This window comes from Emydura macquarii, unplaced genomic scaffold (genome assembly GCF_026122565.2).
Source record: "Emydura macquarii macquarii isolate MOO-44397 ecotype Brisbane River unplaced genomic scaffold, CSIRO-AGI_Emac_v2 contig_2676, whole genome shotgun sequence".
Lineage (NCBI taxonomy): Eukaryota > Metazoa > Chordata > Testudines > Chelidae > Emydura > Emydura macquarii.
Window position 1 is genome coordinate 3,850,997 of NW_027132813.1, and position 20,118 is coordinate 3,871,114.

Here is a 20,118-nt window from a genome sequence, read left to right on the forward strand (position 1 = left end):
ATAGACTGAACCCCAAATAGCTGTCTTGCATATCTGTGAGATGGGTAAGTTTCTCAAAAGAGGTGCAGAAACTATCTGAGTCCTAATAGAGTGGGTCCTAATCCGCACTGAAGGATCAATGCTAGCTAGAACATAACAAGTCTTAATGCAGCTAGACACCCATTCTGGAAGCCTCTGGGTAGAAATAGTTTGGCTCTTTGAGCTATCTGCAAACTGAACAAAGAGTTTTGAGGAGACTCTAAATGATTTGGTCTTATGTAGATAAAATTATAATGCAGTAAGGACATCCAGAGTATGTAACCTAGATTCCCCTTGGTTCCAGGAAGAAAACTGATAAATGGATCTTTTATTCAAATGATAGCTAAGGCAAGAATTTGATATTAAGAAACAGGCTTCTTCTACTGCTATGAGAGAAAGAAGTCAGTCTACTTCTTGGTGTAACACTTTCTCATGAGAAGAGTCCCGTTCGGAATGACGGGTAGGGATGGTGCAGAATTGTTGAGAATATCCTTCTGAGATTATTTCTAGAACCCAGTGATATGATGTTATTAAATTTCATGACTTCACCCCAAAATAAAGGCAGCTCCCAAATGGAGGGGGAGGGAAGTAAGCATAAAGATCCTTTAGACTGCTTGTAGAACGACTCAGTTATCCCATTAATACGACTATCTCAAGATACTTGCAGCATAGGATGAAGATGATATAAAAGCCAAAGGTCACCCAAACCTCTGTTTCCTTGAAGGTTCTAAGGCTCTTTGGTGGAAAAAGGCACTTGGTGTCTGTCTTGCTTTTGTCTAGGACCTGGTGTGTATACTCCAAGCAAATGAAAGGTGGCCAGGGACTCCTTCAACGAAAAGACCCTAATCTGTCTTTCCACTAAAGAGATTTGGGTCCTCAAAGTGAAGTTCCTCCATCATCATCTTCACTCTCCTCCCTCACCTGAAGATTGGAGCCAGAATGCTCTCCTCATGACAATGGAACTTGCCATGGATTGGGACGCAGCATCAGAGACAACTAGAGTTGCCTACAGGGATATTCTTGCTATCAATTGTCTCTGAAACCAAAGGTTTACATTTCTTCCTGTTCGTTTGATAAACTCTGAAAGTTCACAGTAGTTTAAAATATTATAACATGCCAGCAAGGCCTGGTAGTTAATAATTTGAAATCACAGGCTGGTTGATGCATAGTTTTGCTGAATAAGTCAAGATGCTTTTGCTTTTATCTTCCACCATTGTTTTTGGCTGTTTTGTGTTACTTTCAGTAGCCTTTGCCATTAACAGCAAGCCAGGTACTGGATGAGTATTACAGATACCTTGAATTGGTGGATGGTACGTGGAACCTCTTATCCACCTTCTCAGAGGTCAGCATCACTGTCATTGGAGTCTTCCAGATACATTTTATTGGCTCTAACAAAGCCTCATTTAAGGGTAAAGCCAGACAACCAGACATGATGATGTGGAGTATTGTCCAAGAGCCTGTGGAAGCTCTCTTCAATCACCTCCACCAGGATTTCTAAAGAATCAACTATATGTCTGTGCAAATCTGGAACTCTTGTAATCTTCCAAATGAGATGTGTAGATGGAACTACTGCCTTGTCTAGGGATATTGATGAGATAGCAGCTGGCGTGATCTGTTCTTTTGTTTGAGGTTGCTCCTTGTTACATAATTTCTCGGGTTGTTCAGACTAACCGATTGTAACATGAGACTCCCTAGTCCTCTGGGAGGGTGCACAGGAGAGTGGGTCCTCATCCTAGAAGGTGACACAGATGTAGTTTCTCTTGTGTTGTGTACACCCTATGGGTTTCAGTAGAGCCATGGCTGCATGCTTACCAGACCATCTTCCTATCCCTATATTCCCTAGATGAACAAGGTCTGTAAGATGCCCTTGACTCTGTTTTTGAGGGCACCCTTGGGGAATACACAAGTGATCCCTCTTTGCTTTGTTGAGAGTAAGATTAAGAAAAAGAACACTTTTCCTCTAACTGAGGTGCTCACCTAATTGGGGATAGGGGATAGGTGGTACCATTCAATTAACTTTGACTAGCAACTAAGAGGGACTTGGTACTGCAGTAGCAGTAGGCAATGTGATAGAAAAGTTCAGCACCATAGAGAGCATAGAGACTATGCCTTTTGTGTCTCCTGCAGCTCTCTAAGTACTGAAGACATTCTCAGTGTGTTACAGTGGTGCCATAAACCTCCTTGTGTGAGTTGACAGTACAATTGCAGATGGTGGCATGGTAATTGGTACAGACACTGTTGGTGTCAAAGCAAGCAGTACTGTAGAGATCAAATACCAAAGGAATCAGTGCTGAAAGATACAGTCCCGAAATACCCAGTTGTGACACACTGTATCCCAAAACAGCATACTGTAAACCTCTTATTCATCATTTCTGTACGATTGTAATAATTCATATTAAGCATGCCACATGAGATACCTAATGAAAGGTCATAATTTGCTAAAACCCATTGTGCTGTCAAAATATGAATATTGCTAGTATGTACCAAGTTATAAGATTTTGCTGTTATTACAATATGTTATAAGCTTGCTAGTAACAACAGAGAGGCACCCCCACACAGGAGGGGCTCAGCAGCCATCAGCCAGCAAAAGAGTTGTAAACAAAGGATTTGCAATACAACAGTTACACAAGACTATACAATACAGATTGCTCAACTGTATGACTCACCGTACAGAAGAGATTGAGCAGCCTTGTGGCTCAGCATGGCCCACTTGGACATACCTGGACTAGTGTCTAGTGGACACAGGGACAGAAAATATAAAAGAAGGAACAGAGGCTGCATGCCTTGTCCTTTCTCCTCCCCTATTCATAATGAAAACAACAGGAATGCTGGAACACTAAGAGACTAGACCCAGGCTTGAGAGAAGCCTGTATACTGAGAACTGGAACATCCAAGTGGGGTGAAAACACTGCTTAATTTAGACACTGAGTGTGAGAGGTTAAACTAAATCTTAAAGAACATAAGAATGGCCAGTATCCTGTATTGTGACAATGGCCAATGCCAGATGCTTCAGAGGGAATGAATAGAACAGGTAATCATCAAGTGATCCATCCCGTCAGCCATTCCCAGCCTCCGGCAACAGCAATTCCTGACTATCTTGGCTAATAGCCATTGATGGATCAATCCTCCATGAACTTACCTAGTTCTTTTTTGAACCCCTTCACAACGTCCTCTGGCAAGGAGTTCCACAGGTTGACTATACATTTTGTGACAGAAATACTTAATTTTGTTAATTTTAAACTTGCTGCCTATTAATTTCATTTGTTGACCCCTAGTGTTTGTGTTACGAGAAGGAGTAAATAACACTTCCTTATTTACTTTCTCCACACCAGTCATGATTTTATAGACCTCTATCATATCCTCTCTTAGTCGTATCTTTTCCAAGTTGAAAAGTCCCAGTCTTATTAACCTCTCTCATATAGAAGCTCTTCCACACCCCTAATTATTTTAGTTGCCCTTTTCTGTACCTTTTCCAAATTCCAATATATCTTTTTTGAGATGGAGTGACCAGATCTGCATGCAGTATTCAAGATGTGGGCGTACCATGGATTTATAAAAAGGCAATACGATATTATAGTTTGTGTTTTTCTTTATTTTCTTCAGTACCTATCTCTAATTTCTTATGCCTGCCACTTATACTCACTTAAAGTCTACCTTTCTGTAGCTAATAAACCTGTTTCATATTCTGAACTAAAACAGTATGTTTCAGTGAAGTGTCCAAACCGTCACTTAGTTAACAAAAGATAGTGTGTCTTTTCTGAACTGAGGGAGGGGCGAACTGGGTGACAAGAGCTTGACAAGAGTAGACAAGAGTTTGTCGATCCAAAGCTTACTGGGGCACTTCTGCAGCAAGGTGTAGTTTGGTCGGGTGGGGGAGGGGTGTTTACCCTTCCTAACCTAGAGGTAGGCTACATGGAGCAGTTTAAACAGAAAATTGTTCAGGCATGCTTCACTTGCCTTTTTAGTTCTTTTGGAAAAAGACTTATAAACTGAACATTTATTAGGAATATATCCCACCCCTAAACAAAAAAAGGCATTGAGTATGGCAATGAGTATCATTGAGAGGCATGGGCACTTCACAAGAGGGTCAGTTCTTAAAACCTGGTGACTTAGAATTGGCAATAACAAAGTCCTGGTATTTGGGGGAAAAATTCCCTTGAAAATTAAAGCAGAATTGGATAAGGTACCAAAAATTATCACGGGGTAAAATTAAAGCAGAATTGGATAAGGTACCAAAAATTATCACGGGTAAATTCTAATCCTAATTTATACTAATATACACAAAAATATTTCCATACAAATTTAGAAAATACATTGCGAGATGGATAGTGTGGAGTTCCATCTTGAAACCATGGGCAGTAAGAAGGAAGTGAGAGGCAGCTGGGGCAACATGATCTTTTATGCCCTTGGTGAAGGACACAAGGACCCCAAAAGACACTGCTTATCAAAAAATTCCAATCTTTGTTCCCTGGCAGCCCTGTGTTCTTGGGGAACCAGGGCGCAAAACCCCTACTCTCTCTGGCTCACCTGAATCCCACCCCCAGCCTCTGCTTGAACCAGAAACCAAAAGCAATGAAAAGACAGTGGAAGACATATCTAAACCCCTCCAAACAAGGGTGATAGGATTAAGACAACTCCCCCAGCCTCATCTAAATCAAAGATGTAAAAAGGAGGCATCTCAATTAACACATCAAATGGAGAACAGAAGCCTCATCTACATCCACGATGGAACAAGAATTAGCATAGCAAATGGAGAACCAAGCTCCAAAGCAGGGACCGCACTGAACTCTGGGATTGGTAAAGCAGGGATGTACTGCATGATGGGAGATCACTGCTCCTGATGTAAATGAACACACACCTGCACACACCCAGCTCCACAGTTATCAGACCATTCTAGTTATTGATATGCAAAACAGTGAATCTGCCTGATTGCACTGTGAGCTCCCTCAAGGAACACTGCCCATAGCCAAGAGTGATCAGCTCCTATTGTCCAGCATAAAGAAAACCACTCTGGGATACTTCCTTGAGACATTGTTTACCCATAAGCAAACCTGGTGTCTACAAAAACCCCTACCCAAGGTCAAAACCTGGTCTGATGCCTGGATCCAAAGGATGCATCAGATCGACTGGAACTTCCCCCTTTCCTGACTGATCATGTTCGGGGCTCTGCCTGTCTCAAGCGCCCGGACCCTAAGCTGAACAGCCTGTCTCTTGGGAACCTCTGAGCTGCACGGAGTGGTGAGATCCCCCCCCATCTTCCCTCCCAACACACCTTCTCTCGTTCTCTCTCTCTTTTAGTCCAGGCATAACTTTCTATTTTATAATCAAACCTGGGATACCTTTCTCCAATACCCCAACTGTAATTGTGTAGTAGTGTAAGTGTTTGATTGTTTTTTCTTTCCTTGCATGGTATCACTGTTAGTATCATAAGTTTTATATACCTGGCAATAAACTAACTGTTATAATCAAGCTGGTTGCCAGTCTCTCTTTCTCCCAACTTCATTTACTCCTTTGTGTTCTTGGCTTCCCTATCTTGTTCTGCAGCAACACTTCTTTTACCTAAGCCAAAGATGCTTGGAGTGCCCAAAAATCCTATGCGGTTTGCTCATCAAGGGGGTTAGTGCTAGAACAATTGGAGAGTGAGGGGGAAGGTAGCTGAGAAGTGCTGCTTTGCCTAGCCTATGGAGTCCAGGGGCATATAAGGGTGGCAGCTGAAAGTGCTGTTTGACCCAACCTGATTGAGTCCAGAGGCATATAAGGGGGGCAGCTGAAAGTGCTGTTTGGACCCAGCCTGCTCAGAAGTGCACTCTATTCTCGTGCGGTGCAAAGGGGCTTATAAGGGTGGCCGCTGAAAATGCTGTTTGGACCCAGCCTGCTGAGTTCAGGGACATATAAGGGGTCAGCTGAGAGTGCTGATAGCCTGGTCCGCTCAGTTAATCAGGAATGTGTGTGTATATATGTGCGGGGTTTATTTGAATTAGGGGCTGGAGGAACCCAGCCCTGAAAACCTTAGGTCCTGCAGGATAGCTCCATTGGGTGGGAACTTGTAGCCATATGAACACACAAGTAACACAAGCAGTACATTAATAGAATCACCCACACACCCCTTCCAGGAAGGTAACCCTAAAAAATGAGCATACCCCAAGGTGACGGGCAAGTCTGGTAACATCTTGAGTACATGGGACACGTGCACCAAGAATGGAATATATATGACAAGCACCCACATAACTTTAATTACAATCTGACCATTAGCAAATACCTAACGTTGATATATATGCACAAATTAAGTGCATAATATGTTATGTGTTTGTTACGGAAGTATGAGAAAGTTTCTTTTTCTCCATTTGTCTTGATGAAAACAGAAAGAGTTCAGATTTTTGTCGTTTTTCAGTCCTCATTCATAATACCATCCCCTTCTCATGGGATGTGATTGTTTTCTCTTTTGTTTGATACTTCTCCTCCTCCCTTTTATATATATGAAATCCTTTTGCTGGCATTCTGCATTTCTGTTGGTATCCAAATATACAATGCTATTGCTTAAAAATATACTCTTCTATGGTGTATGTTTCTGAAACAGCACTGGAAGCTCAAATATTTTCAATTTAAAAAACAAAACAAAGCTTCACAAGAGGCAATGGGGACTTGCTCAAGAGACTATATTTTGGATTTGCTTCATCTAAAGTTATGCACTCATGGTCTAAAATGTTGTGCTACATTACAGTAGAGCAAACTAATTGAACTTTGCTGTTCTAATACAAAACAACAGCTTTCACCGCTATAAAATCAGCTGTGGGTATGTGCTTTTCACATACAAGAAAACTGTTGAACTGGATTTCACACACACCTTGTATAATCCAGCAAAAACTTGCTCTATATACTTGCTATAATATACTTACATACTTACAAAATGAATGATCACTGAAATAAGGTATCTGATTCACTGATGAAAATTGGGACTGCACAGACTGTGATGTCTTACCATTCTTCAAATCATTATGCTTACAATAAGGCAAAAAGTGATTCCATACCCTAAGTGCCTAATTTACATTTACACTAAGCCACTATACACCACTCTGTCAGCAGAGAGGAACCTTAAAGTGGATTTAAATATGGCATTAGTATAAATCAGAAATAGTCTTTATGGGTGAAATCCTGGCTCCACTGAAGCAACGAGAGCTTTCCATTGACTTCAATGGACCTAGGATTTCACCCCAGGCGTATAAATTCATCATTATTAAGAAATTGTTATTTTCTCCACAGTTAAAATAGGAAAGAAACCCATTTTATACAGCAGCAACATATGGCAAGGTACGCAGTTACACTGGCAATAGTGGTCTTGCGCAGTTGAAGGTATAACTGCAGACTTGCAATTAATTATTATGAATAGATATAAGTAAATCTAGTGTGGCGAGGTGGCCCTGTTTGGTCCCGTGGGTCTGCGCTCCCTATGGCTATGCCGGTGGTGTGGCTGGGTGGGAGCAAGGGGGGGGCCCGGTCCCACCCTCTATCCTGGACCCTGACCCAGGGACCCTGCGAGGAGTAGCCTCAAACAGCTTAGTCCAGGGGCTACTGCCTTCCCTGGGTCGCTTGTCTGTAGCCACCCCCCCCCCCCCCCCCGCTTGTGGTCCTCCTTCAGTCTCTTTGGGGCTGGTGTCCTCTAGTCTTACTTGGACAGGCTCCTTCTTAACTCCCGTGGCTGGGTGCTCTCGCCACACCCACACTAGCTCCTCCACCAGCTCCACACCTTGCAGTAGCTCTGCTCTGCTCTGCTCTGCTCTGCTCCTCCACTGACTCCACGCCTTGTAGCAGCTTTGCTCCACTCCTCCACTCAACTCCCTCCCAGCTGCCCCCATCTGCCTGGCTGGGAGGCTTTTAACTGCTGGGGCAAGCTCCTTGATTGGCCTCAGCTGGCCTAATTGCCCTGGAGTAGCCCCAGCTAGATTACCCAGGGAACAGGGATTTGCTAAGCCTGGGGTTGATATATATGCCTTCCAGCACCCTCCTATAGCCATCAGGGCTGGCCCCGTCACACTAGGCTACATGTTCATTAGTAAGAAAAGTGTGGGTGATATCACTTATTTGCCATTAAATACAGTAGATATATTTGATGCTGCAGACTGAAAGGAGTCTTTCTAGCTATCTAACATGAAGATATCAGGAGACCCAATATATTTTTCACTTGTTTCTGATTTTTAAAGCAATCCCTCAATTTGCTTTAAAAAAAAATCACCTTGTCATACGTAATATAGTAGTGTCCTCATTCATAATAAGATTTAACAGTATGATTTAACAGATGCAAAATCTTAAACTAATTATTATTCCACTATGAGTATTATTCACTTTTACATTTATACAGAGCTCTTTAGCCATAAAAATCATAACACTTTACAGATTGTTCAATACAGTATGTATGTGACAGTAATTGTTCTACCACTCATTAAATGAAGTCACCTCTACTTGAAATGTGGATGCCATTCTGAGCCAACCAAAGTGGAATTTAGGGAGGTAGAAAGTCATAACCCAGTTTGGAACGTGGCCAGCATAGGGATAACATGCCAACTCTTGCCAAAAGTGCCCTTTAATCTCAAATGATCATAAACTGTCAGGGTCCAATATTTATGTCTCATCCAAAAGATGGTGCTCCCAGCAATGTAGTGGTCCGTAGGAGACTATTCATTAACGATGAATTAGTCTAACACGGATGTCACAAGTAAGTCCCCACAGCCATCTTTAAAAGCTTTATCTCTATTGAAACAACTATTTGAACATTGCCAACCCCCTGCTATTTGCCTCCTGGGTGCCTCAACTACGTTAGGTGACGGAACAATATTGTGTATGTACTGTCTTTCAAATTCAAACAACAGAGAGTTAAAGTCATAAAACCATGTACTGAAACATTTCCTCCCTCATTAAAATGGACTAACTTTTCATTCAAGAAAAACAAATGCTGGGTCTTTCCCTCCTCAACAATCGCCACGAACTCCTGCCTGGAGTCAGCTGGTAGCAACTCCTTAAATTTCACCATAGCCTACCAGGAGTTAAAATTGTAACAGCTAAGGATAGCCTGAAGGTTGGCTATGCAAAGCTGGAGCCTTCTGGTAGAATACACCTTTCTACCGAAGAGATCCAGCTTCTTCACGTCCTTGGACTTGGGCGTTGATGCCTGCTGTCCCTGCCTCTCTTTATCACTTGCTGCAGTCACCACCGGAGATCCTGGCTGCAGCTGCGTAAAGAGATACTCATACCCAGAACATGGGGCAAGGTATTTGCACTTTATTTCCTTAGTCATTGTAGAGATAGACGCAGGAGTCTGCCAGTGTCTTAATGGTGGCTTGAATTGTTTTAATTAAAGTAAGGGCCACCCAGGAGGGGCCCTCCGGAGTCAGGATGTCAACCATCGGGTCTTCCAACTCCTGCACCTCCTCAGCTTGGAGGCCTAGGGTCTTTGCCACCTGTCTCAGCTGCTGCTGGTGGGCTCTATTATCCACCGGGAGGGGAAGAAGCTGTAGTCCCTGCTACTGCCATCCAGGGACAATGATGAGGGTACCCTGGGGAGGGGTGGATCTTCCTGCCCTGAAGGGTCCTGTGGTTCCCCTGTAGCCTCCCTTTCAGTATTGTGGACCTCTTCAGCACTGGGTTCCATGCCAGGATCTACTCTCCCTTTGGTGCCACAATCGTCGTCCCTCTCAGCTCTGTGGGGACACAGCCATGGTGCCGAAGGCCTCAAGCACCATGCATGGGAGGCAATATAGTATGACCTCCTGGATGGGGACCCAGGGGCCTGATGATAAGCCCAATGGGTCCAAAATGGCCATTGTGGTGGCACCTGCCTTCCATGGTCCCATAGGAGGGTTTAGCCTTTGCTCCTGCCTCTGGTCACGCCTCTGCGATCGGTGCCATGTATGCCTGAACACATAGGAGTCTGCCTCTAAGCCAGATGACAATGACTCAGATCGTGGAGACCATGGTGGAGCTGAGCGGGACTGGTCTGGGGAGCGGTGCAGAGGTGAGGGCGACCAGTGCTGTGCCATAGCAGGCTTGCCTCTAGACAGCATCACGATGGACTCTGTGGTGCCGGAGGCTTTGCTTCCTGCTCCCCCCTTTTGGTAGAGGGCAACTGAGCCATCATAGCTATTAAGTCTTGCACAGCCTCGGTGTCCGGGGTCGAAGGCGAGTGCAACTCCCCCACATGGCTCTCCCTATCAGATGAATCCAACGGCACGGAACTCAATGACTCCTCTTGTGGGGCCTATGTCGACGATGCTGGTCCTGGTGGAGAGCGAGCCGGATTTCCTGGCATGGGATGCTCCCAGATCTCCCCTTTCCCTGAGAACGTCACTTTCAGAAAGAGCCCCGTGTCTGACTTCTGCTTCTTATGCGGTATTGGGGAATGGGAGTGGTGCCGGGTCTTCAGTGCTGGAGAATGCCGGTGCCTGGGCTCTCAGTGCTGAGTCCCTCTTCAGCACCAAAGCCTCTCTTATGGAGGCCAGTGAACCCCGCACCAATGTGCTGAGTACCAAGCTGGAACTCGGATGGGGATGGACTGCTGCCTTCATAAGGAGGTGTTTAAGTCTGACACTCTGGTCCTTTTTTGTCCTGCAGATCTTACACCTGTCTGTTTGATGTGTTTCTCCCAGGCACTTTAGACAGGATTCATGCGGGTCTCCTCTGGGCATTGGTTTGTGGCAGGTCCTGCACGGTTTAAATCCTTGGGACTGACGCATGCCCCGGTCCCGGGGAAAAGCCTGGAGCAAGAACCGCCCCCAAATGAAACTTAACTACAACTAACAACTACTACTAACTATTTACATTTTTTCTTATCTTCTCTGCTAAAGGAATGCTTGCCAGACAGGGAGGCAAGAAGCTCCAACGACTGTCGTAGGTGGTAAGAAGGAACTGAAGAAGCGGCGGGTTGGCAGGGCCTTATATACAGTGCCATAGAGGCGTCACTCCAGGGGGCGCCTGCACTGACCCTATGGGTACTGCTAGGAGAAAAACCATCCGATGACTGTGCACGTGGCATGCACACACCTAATTGGAATCAACATGAGCAAGCACTCGAAGAAGAACTTGTGCATACTCTTAGGAGGTTATTGACTTTATCTTAGTCTTTTAAGTTTAGAGGAAAAACAAAATCCAATAAAGAACTACACAGACCAGTGGTGTCTAAACTTTTTAGCCTGAAGGCCACATATATTTTTTCAAAAAGATCAAGGAACAGCAAAGAACTGCCAATCTTAGGAGTTTAGAAATTATTCATGCCCCCCAACAAGGTTGGTTTAATTAAGTCTTAAAAATAATAAGTTTTGGGGGGGATATTTTTGATTTTTATATACTTTTATTTCCTTTTTTTAACCTTTATGTTATATTCAGGCCATATTTTCAAACTTTCTTCTACAATTAAATGGACTAGAAACTTTTATTTTAAAAAATGTAAGGTGAGCTTCCCATATATTTAAATTATTTGAGGAGATAAGGCTTTAAGAAAAACACCAAGTATCACAAGACTTGTGTGATGAAGTGGGAATTTTTTGTAATATTTTTTATGAATCCTATGTGCGCCTCAGTTCCCCCACTATATTTTGCATTGTAACCAAGTGGGGGAAACAGCATTAAGTTTCAGAGGGGTAGCCATGTTAGTCTGTATACAGCAAAAACAACGAGAATCCTGTAGCACTTTCGGGGCAGGCTAAGAGAGAGAGGTGTTCGTGTGTCACCTAGCTGTCTGAGTGGACTGAATGGGTCATTAAAAAGGACTGGTTGAGGCTGCCCCATATCAATGGAAAATATGAGAAGAGACTGGAAAGCTCAATCACCAGGACACTGACACCTAGCAACCAATTACCCAGTTCATTACCAGCTTCATTACCAGCTCCTTCATCATGACCTTTGGTGACTCCTCATCTTCACCTGTCTCTCTCTCAGTTGGTAAAACTGAATGTTTTGTCTGTACTTTTTCTTTAGGCAACATGTTCTCTCCCCATGGTATCAGATACTATTTTTATGCCATTGACCAACCTATCTAATTCTCAACCACCACCATTATCCCTCTCTCTAGATGTGCTGGCTCATTCTCAGTCTTATCAAAACTGAACTCAATCTTCCTCCTAATCCTCCTTCAACACATTCCCAATCACCATTGATAACACTAATATCTTTGTGTTTCCCAGGGTTGTAACCTTAGTATCATCGTTGACCTTTGTCTGTACTACTTCTCCTAAAGCCAGACTCTTAATAAGTCCTGATGAGTCTCTCTCTTTAATATCACCAAAAATACACCCTTTCCTCATTTCCATCCCCACTACTAATAGTCTTACCATGGTTTGATTAATTCTCTTGCCCTGATTACCACATGTCCTCCTTCCAGCCTGTCAAATTACCACTACTAAAGTCATTTCCCCCTCTCACCACTAATAAGAAATCATCCTTCTCATTGAACTCCTTTAGTAGCTTCCAGTCTCTTACTCTATCAAATTAAAGTTCTTTGTCCTCACCGTCAAAGATGTACACAATCTTGCTCATACCTACCTCTCTGTTGTGATTTCCTTCTATTCTTCTTCTCATTCCTGTGCTACTCTCATTTGTCTCTTCTAGGCTTCCAGCTACCCTTATAACTGGAACACTTTCCCACAATCTTTTCACGAAACATCCTTTCTTTTATTTTCTTCTTCAAATTCTTCCAGAGAACCAGGAAAAATTCATGAAAGAACTATCACGTTCCCTTCACAAATAATTTCCAAACAGGCTCTGCTCCCTGAACTGCTGCCCAGTGTCTTGTCTTGATCAGATTGTAAACATTCTGGGGTAGGAAACATGTTTTATACTGTTTGTAAAGCAGTGTATACATTTCACAATGATGAATGAAAGATTAGGAATGAAGAAATAAGTCAGTCAAACTACACCTTTAAAATTAAAAGCTAAGCAACACAGTTTATTACATCACATATCACAGAGAGCCTGATTTTCAAACCTGGGTACCTTAGCAGGATGTCAAAATTTTGCATTTAGATATGAAGATCATCACTTAGGTGCAAGTAAATGGTCCTCGATATATCCAAGTGCGGATAAAAAGAAGTCATTGACAGATGTAGACATCTTACTAAGGCACTCAAGTTTGAAAATTGTGCTTCCCATATGTAGTACTGCAAGTAACATGAAGAAACTTACCATAATTTCAACCAGTAGAGAGTTCAGTCACAGTTGGCATTTTTCCAAGTAATTCTGAGCTGTTCATCTTTTTTATTTAGAATTATGAGATCAAGAACACTAATTAACATGCAGTTCTCATTACTAGCTTTAAGAAAACACTAAGTTGTATGAAAGATACCTGAAGAGGTTTTGGGATTGCTTTTAGTGTTCTGGACTAACAAATATGTATCTTTTCTTAATAACTTTTCCTGAAAATGCTGGCTTTAACTAGAGTACATAAAAATAAACCATAAGGAAAACTTGATTTTGTACACCAGAGCTTGCGACTATGTTTTGCAGATGTTTTCTGGTTACCATAGTAGCTTCTGAATTTTCTCTGTAAATGTGAAGTTGGTAACCTAGTTTAAAAAAGTGATTACTAAGTCACTTCCTTTCTCTTTTCCCTTCCCCACTAAATTCTTCCTTCTCAGAAATTTAATTCTGACAGTCAGGTAAAAACCCATCCAGTATTTTTCCTCACATTCTGTATAATAAAACCTGCCCACATATTTGCTTTTCAGGTTCAAAAAACTAGAAACCTCATTTGCCATTATTACGAAGACTGATCCTTATATGCTTTTCAATGTTCTAACAAATTTGAGAACAAGGGTATCCTCACTGCTGTAGGCGAGAGCGTCAGATTTTTGAATGATCACATTGTGGATTTAAGTGTTCCTTTCTAAATCTATAGGAGTCTACATATCAGTCAATAGGAGTTGAGAGCTACCTTGTATTTTTTTCATATATTCAAAACATTTCCTGATGTGAAACATGTTCTCACTATTTTTCTCCTCACTAACTTACTATCTATCTTTTGGACCTTCTAAGATGTGTTTTCAGAACAGAATCCTTAAATAAATTTCAAATTTCTTAGATGCATATAGCTGTGTTAAGCATGTTGCTAGGGAGTAAAGAAGACATCTCATAATTCCAGGGGTTGACAATGCCCTGCTATTATAATGTGCTTTTTATGTCCACATTTCATTTTCAACTACTGACTATGAGAGAAAACTGAAGGTTTATGAGCTCAGAATGGCCACAATAGATACACAAATACTTTGTTACGTGAATTTTGCAATATCAATTAAAGCAACCTCATCTTAGCATATGTACTAATGTTCATTTTAAACATACAATGTACCAGTGTTTGTTTTTTCCCATGTAATACACACCACACATGCATATTATTTGGGGGGGAAAATACAGGGACTGTTAGCTGTTACTGTAACCACTTCAAATGCAAGCCAGCATGTCTGGAAGAAGTTTTAGCAATGCCATATAAATGATGATTGTTCTGATCTTTTTATGTGCATACATGTGGGACACACATAATATCCAAAAGTCAGTCTATGTGCTTTTATTTGAAAAGGCTGCATTTATGTTTTAATTGCAATAATAAATTATTACATCGCTGACAAACAATCAGAGTCACATTTTACGGGACAGTCAGTTACCAACTGCACAGAGAAAGACAGTATTACGGTATTTCTGAAACAGTGAAATGAACAAATATTCTTTAGAAAAACAAAGTACAAACATTTGAAAGCTCTTCACAAAGTGAAAAACATGAGTGCACAAAATGGAAACACACTTATTCCATTTTCACAATGGACATCTGTTCAAAAAGAAGCGACCCTTTCATTTCATCCCCCTGCACTGGTTAAGCAGTTGTTATGTGAGAATGTTTATAACTATTTTAACTCTGGTGACCCAAGACAAAATTTGTACCAGTAAACTTGATTCTCACCTCTGCAATCATCCTATTAGTGTCTCCCAAAAAAAGAAGGTTCAGTGCATCCCCCTCGTTGGTTGCTTGCTGAAGGGAGAGGTTTTTCAGATGAATATTCTGATCAGGATCTTCCATTATTGTCACTTTTCTACAATAAAAGCACAGAATAAGAGAATACCAGAGCTGCTTCCAACTGATCCTTGCTCTAATATTTTAATTAAGATTTCATACAAAATAGTGGTATTTGAACAGGCCTGGTACAGTAAAAATAAGCACAGAAGGTTTGAAGTATTAAAACAAGACCAACATTATAATAAATACCAAATAAATACCTTTGATTCCCTGCCACCTCCTAACTTCTCATCCCTATTTTCAAGACTTTAATCTCCTTTAGTTCATTCCTCTCACCAATCAAACATGTTTATCTCAAAACAAAACACATCTTTTGATCCCAATTATCTCTATGATGACTGCCATATTGACCTTCTTCCCCTTATTTTCAAAGCCACTGAATGCACCATTTCTTCCTTACTCATACTAGAACCCTTCCAACCTGGTTTGCCCCCTCACTCTCTTCTTCACTGGACACAATTCTTATTAAAGTATTTAAAAAAACATTTTGTGGCAAAGTCTCAGAGCCTCTTATTCTATCTTCATTCTTCTGGACCTCTCTGCTGCTTTTGTCACTGTAGTATTCTCTGTCTCAACATCTTGTCCTTCCACAGCTTTTGTAACTCAGTCTTCTTCTGGTTTCTGGTCATTTCTTCAGTGTTTCTTTTTGATAGCTCCTCTTCCACCCCTCTTAGTAAGGATCCCAATAGAATTCCATCCTTGCCTCCTCTTCTAACTTTGCTCCCTCTGGGTGATCCTTCTATGATTTGCTCACATGGCATCAGTTACAATATTTAGGTTGATGATTCACAAATCTATAATTACATTCCTGATCTGTCCCTATCCATCTTACCTTGTATCTCAGCCTGTCTCTCTGACATTTCCTCCTGGATGTCTTGGCATCCATTTAAACCAACTATGAGTCCATAGTGAACTTTTGCTCTGACCTTCAAATTTCTCACTACCCCTCTGTTGTCATTATCACCATATCCCCTCTCATTATCTTGGGATTTGACATGCCCAGAAGAAAGCCCAGATTATGGCACAGACACAATAAGCACATGATTAAGTCCCTAGCTCCCAGAGTTACTGATGACATCAGGCTATCAGCTTTCATTTTTAAACACATATATAATTTTAGCCTTCATAGTAATTGAGAAAAGCTTAAAAGCTTGACTTAGAATGTTAACAATGCTTGATGTTTGCCTAAAACTGCAGACAGTGTCCAGAAAAGTGAGGAGCAGCAAGCAGAAGTGCTAAGGAGGAAACTACCAAGCCTATACCCATCACCACAGCAGCATAGGCCCCTGCTGCTCTGTGGAAGGAAGGCCATATCTTGTTGGGATGAGAACGGTGCTTGGATGTCCCACCAGGCTCTGCACAATTGGCTTCCCCTCAGGTGGACTCAGATACCCCCTTGGGATATGCCTTTTGGTTCCACGGGTGAGATTAGGGAAAAAAAGTGGTGAAACTCTCCCAAGTGCCATCCATTTGTGCCCTCAAACTGTGATATAGTTTGTGCAGATCTTCATAATACATTCATTCCACTTTTTCTCACTCTCTTTTATTTTTAATATGCTTTGATTAGCTATTAAATAGTGAATTTAAATTATCATCATTGGGCATCTGAGTCACCACCCCAGAGAAACAAATGGATCAGTAAATACTTCTCAGAGCTGTTGTTTCAGAGTGTCGACATCACTACATTGGTTATGCACAGATCAAATTTTGAAGATTTTCTTCATAATTATAATGCTGAGAGACATAGGGCTTGTCTACGCTAACATCTAGTTCATGGCTAGTTGCAGAGTGAATCTACTCTGCACTAGCCTGCTGCACACTGTCTGTGTGGACCCTGCTGATACTCATTAACAATTCGTTAGCATGCTTTGATCTAGTCCCGTTTCAAAGCAGACTAAGTGTGTGCAGACAAGCCCTTACTTATATTTTTAAATGAAAACTGAGATTATGCAGAAAAAAATGTCAAAATCTAAAATTAAAAAGAGTGCTAGGTCATTGACCTGGCCAAATTGGAACCCTATCATTGATCCACACATCAACATCAAAAGTTGTCCAAAATTGCTGCTCCATCCTCCACAGCATTTCTGAGATCCAATCTTTTCTTTTCATCAACATAGGTAAAACATGTCCATGGTCCTTACTGCCAGTCTTGATTTCTATTATTTTCCCCTGTCTGGCTTCACTGACATCTACACTGCCCTTTCATCAATCTATTCAAAACACAGCTACTAAGGTCAACGTTCTTTCTCATCTTTCTGATCATGTTCCCTCTCCCCCCACCCAACACCCTCCAACTCTTTTCCATAACATCAAGATCAATTTCTTGTCCCCTACTTCCATGCTCTTCAGAACTCTCAATAAGAGCAGATACATAAAGACAGTCAGTCACCCCTTACATTATGCACTCTACCAACGATACTTGCCTTGACCACCCACTTATTCATTTCTCCCACAACTATTTCCATGCTTTATAACACACTCCCCCCTACACATGGAATACTACACTTTCAAATTGACCTGTAAACCCTTTCTTTTTTCAAATTTCTTCAAATTCCACATTTCCCTTGATTGTCTATAAGAAACTGACCGACTAATAATGGCTGGAAAGAAGCGAAATAACATATAGTCATGGTATACTTCAGAAAAAACACAGAAACAAAAATGTATATAAAATTGTACATATTTGAATTGTATTCCTCTTCACAAACTTCATAACTTTTTGTCATCTTAGACAGTTCTCTCAATCTCTAAGCAAGGAACCAATGCCTCATGTCAATCATGTGACCACTGCAGGATGACACAACATCCCTAGTGGGCTCAGATGGAAACTATGTCCAGCCCTCATTAGCCCTCCACTTACCACAATAAATAAAAGACATATTTATATATAGTAGTAGAGGAATGGTTAGATGGTGCATGCCTCACCTAAAAATATTAGCAGACTTCGTTGCTGATTGTTTAGTAAGATTAAGGATGCCAGGACAGTATTGTCCATAAATCTCACACTGACCAAGTCGTTCCACAAAAACATTAACTATCTGCAGCACCTACATGATATGTATTGATTACCTGCTTACATGGATACACCTAGTTTCTATCTCTTTTTAAAATGTTCTTATTCATATATCAAGTGCTATCACTACTGCAAATCTTCTCACAGAAAAGGAATATATAAAAGTGGTAATAATCATGGAAGATTTTGTTTGTTTTTTGTGAGAGTGGGACAAGAGGATTGTCAGAAAAACTTGGAGGTGTTTGTTAAATGAATTTTCATGAGTAATTACTTTGGGATCGTTCAACCATTATCATCACTATTTAAGCACAATGTGCAAGATGTACAATCATGCTGAGTAGGAACAGGTAGGGGATATTTCAGAACCAACACATCTCTAGCCAACAAGTCCCTGCTAATATAGCATTTGCCAAGATTATTACTCTTTTCTATCCCTTTCAAATAGTATCAGCAATGAAAGAAAAAAAACCAAACAATCAGGATGTATTTATTTACTTTCATCAAAGCTTGTTATGCTGTTAATTGCTCTTCTTAAATCTTTTCAAGTTTGGAAAAAAGGGAGTGAGGTATGAGGAGTGAAGACGTGGCAAAACCTCTGAGGCAGAACACTTACTAACTGTCAGTGAAGTCTCTTTCACTTCTCCAAATGCTCCTTCAATATAGATAGGACTTTTTTCTTCCTTCTGAAGTAACCAAGAGAAAAATTTGGCTGGAATGAACCCTAGGAACCCTATGAGCTAAGACACTGTATAATACCGTAAATGGAGTCCTTCTGCCAACTTCAATGGATTTTGGATCAGGCCCATGTTGAGCACCTTCTAGTTGTAAAGCAATGTAATTCAAGTAGTTCTAGAAGGATATAAGAGCAAGAAATATGTCCTGAGACAGTTATTGCAAAAAGAAAAGAGGTTCCTATAACAAGAGTTATTTCCCCTCCTCTCAGGCTTTTTCTATACAGATAATAAGTTTAGGACAAATTAAGCACAGTATTGAGCAGAGTACATGGGGCGGGAAGAGGGCTAGACAGAAGCATACAGAGCCTCTTCTTCCCCCTGTGCACACCCACACAGCAGCTGAGCAGAATTCCAGCCTAGCATTCCATTGAGAACTAGACTAGGAAAGCATCTTACCTTCTCATGCTCAATTTTTCCAAGGGGATGTAGTTTATTAGTTGAAAGGCATAATAAGACCCATGCCCTAGCATAAAGTGCAGCCACAAGCACATATAAAAGGGGACACAAGCTGCTTATTTTTGGAGCAGTAATAGCTGTACTCCAGAGTGCACAGTGCAACCCTCTCCCAACCCTAGCCCTCCTGTCCTACCTCACCAAGATGTCTAGGACCCTGAACAGAGCCAGCACCTTATAACGGCCATATTAACCCCACACTGATGAAGCAGGGGTTAAAGAGCGGTTTTTGGTCCTAGAGGCCATGCCAACTCACCCCTTCCAGGCATATTCCCAGTGGAGAGAGCATTCAAAAGGGAGCAGCTCAGCTCAGTCTGGGTTGACTGAGGAGGAGAGCGATTGTGTGCAGCAGCCTCCTGCTGGGAAGCTGCTGGGACTCCAAGCCGCTGGGGTCGAACATCCTAGCTGTACTGCAGGAAGTTAGTCAACTGCAGGAACTGAGAAGGGTGATATGCTGTTGCTAGCAGAGAAGCTGCCAGAGATAAAGCAGAAGAGACACGAGAGGGATCTCATGTTCATCCCTAGAGAAGCTGCCTGAGAGACTGGGATGAGGGTAGGAAGCAACCCAGGGGTTGCTTGGGGTTATTGGGATCTGAACCCTGTGTCATGGTACCTTGTCGGAACCTGATGGAGTAGAGAAAGTCCGGGTTCTCCTCTCCTCCCCACTCTTGCTGCTAGGTGAAGCAGCCCCTTGGACTCTCACTGCTCAGCATCCTTTCCTCTTATATTGCTGCTAGATGAAGTAGCCCTTTGGACTCTCGCTGCTAGACGTCCCTTCCCGATATTGCCGCTAGGGGAAGCAGCCCCTTTGAATCTTGGCCAGTAGGCATTTGCCCTGGAGTATCACCATT

The 20,118-nt window shown here is 41.9% G+C and overlaps 1 protein-coding gene across 2 annotated transcripts in view; it reads right to left on the bottom strand.

Moving 5' to 3' along the window:
• KIF6 (kinesin family member 6) overlaps positions 1 to 20,118 on the bottom strand; it is a 272,771-nt gene that overhangs the window by 190,112 nt on the left and 62,541 nt on the right. For both annotated transcript variants that reach the window (XM_067564771.1, XM_067564772.1), the window contains exon 6: positions 14,954 to 15,083. In XM_067564771.1, coding sequence (XP_067420872.1) covers positions 14,954 to 15,083 — 130 coding nt within the window. The remainder of the gene's footprint in view (positions 1 to 14,953; positions 15,084 to 20,118) is intronic.